Here is a 1,584-nt window from a genome sequence, read left to right as displayed (position 1 = left end):
ATGGGGCTTGAACTCTGGGCCTGGGCGCTGTCCCTCAGCTCTTCAGCTCAAGGCGAGCGCTCTACCACTTGAGCTACAGCGCCACTTCCGGTTTTCTAGTGGTTTATTGGAGATAGGAGTCTCACGGTCTTTCCTGCCCGGGCTGGCTTTGAACAGAGATTCTCGGATCTCAGCCTCCTGAGTAGCTAGGATTACAGGTGTGAGCCACTGGCACCCGGCTGTTTTTATTTTTTTTAAACATCTTTTTTTTTTTTTTTTTGGATCATGGAGCTTGAACTCAGGGCCTTTGTGCTGTCCTGTGCTTTTTTTTTTTTTTTTAACTGAAGATCAGTGTTTTACCACTTTGAGCCGCCACAGCTTTACTTCTGGTTTTCTAGAGGTTAATTGGAGATAAGAGTCTCATGGACTTCCTGTCTGGGCTGGCTTCAAATCACAGTCCTCAGAGCTCAGCCTCCCGAATAGCTAGGATTACAGGCATGCCTTAAAAATAAATTCTTAACCACACTTGGTCAAAATTATATGTGATAAGTTTGCAAATAAGGCAGGTTTACTGTATTTCTAATGAGAACATTGGAAATGGGGAATCTCACAGCAGAGAAAGGCAGGTTAGCTCTGATACTCACTGCCAGCTGGGGAAGAGGCCTATCCCTCCCCTCCCTGCTCCCAGGGACTCACGTTGCCTTTGCCATAGCAGGGGTTGGAGAAGCCCCCAGGACACTGTGTACAGTCAGGCCCAAAAAACCCTTTACAGCAGCCAGGTTTCTGTAAGAGACATAGTAGGCCCCAGAACCCAGGTTAGGTCATGCCTTGCCCTGCCCAGCTATTCTTCATCCCATTCCCCTTCTTTAGAGTAAGCGAGTGGCTAAGGATGGCCTATGGCACCCCCTCCACCATGGGGATGCAGTGCAGCTCTTTGGGAAAGGTAATCCACTCAACTCAGTTTGGGGGTCCCAGGTGGGAATCCAGTGCCCAGAGTCCCAGGGGAGCACACACCCATGCCCCGCCTCACCATGATTGTCTGGTTGCAGTAGTGGGCACAGCCCTTCCTCAGCACATTGAGCCCAGTAGGGTCATGGGTGTAGACACACTCCTTGGGGAAAATGTCCTGGGGTACGACACCATGCCAGGCCAGTCAGCAGGGGTATGCTGGGTCAGCCCCTTGCCAGGCAGCCCTGGGTCCAACACTCCCACACTCAGGGTGGCTGTGAAGCACTGAGTGTCCAGGTCTGACCTGGCCTTTTGATCCCTTCTTGTTACCATGACCCAGGGCAGGAACTGACAGGCTCAGGCTATTGGGAGTCAGGGAGCCCTGGGAGTTGGGCCAAGGGCTTCTCACCAGCTTCACGCTGTTGGGGGGACATGTGCTAGTGTTCAGAGCTTGGCAGTCCACACAGGAGCCCTACACCAAGTAAAGGAAAGTGGGAAGGGGGTCAGACATCATGAATTCAACACTCTTTAAAAAGTGACATTGAGGGCTGGGAAGGTGGCTCAGTGGTAGAGCGCTTGCTTTGCATGCTCAAGGCCCTGGGTTCGATTCCTCAGCACCACATAAGCAAAAAGAAAAAAGCCGGAAGTGGTGCTGTG

The 1,584-nt window shown here is 51.8% G+C and overlaps 1 protein-coding gene across 1 annotated transcript; it reads right to left on the bottom strand.

Annotated features, from left to right (window-relative positions):
* Positions 1 to 675: 675 nt before the first annotated feature.
* LOC106002481 (stabilin-1-like) lies at positions 676 to 1,399 on the bottom strand (the record flags this gene model as incomplete). The annotated part of the gene is made up of 3 exons (XM_013037350.1): positions 676 to 762; positions 1,010 to 1,105; positions 1,337 to 1,399. Coding segments are annotated over 3 exons (246 nt in total), but the record flags the coding sequence as incomplete, so codon positions are not given.
* Positions 1,400 to 1,584: the final 185 nt, after the last annotated feature.

Source organism: Dipodomys ordii, unplaced genomic scaffold (assembly GCF_000151885.1).
Source record: "Dipodomys ordii isolate 6190 unplaced genomic scaffold, Dord_2.0 Scaffold11704, whole genome shotgun sequence".
In the NCBI taxonomy this organism is placed as follows: domain Eukaryota; kingdom Metazoa; phylum Chordata; class Mammalia; order Rodentia; family Heteromyidae; genus Dipodomys; species Dipodomys ordii.
Note: the sequence above shows the minus strand (reverse complement) of the source record. Positions and strands in the feature narration are given on the sequence as shown.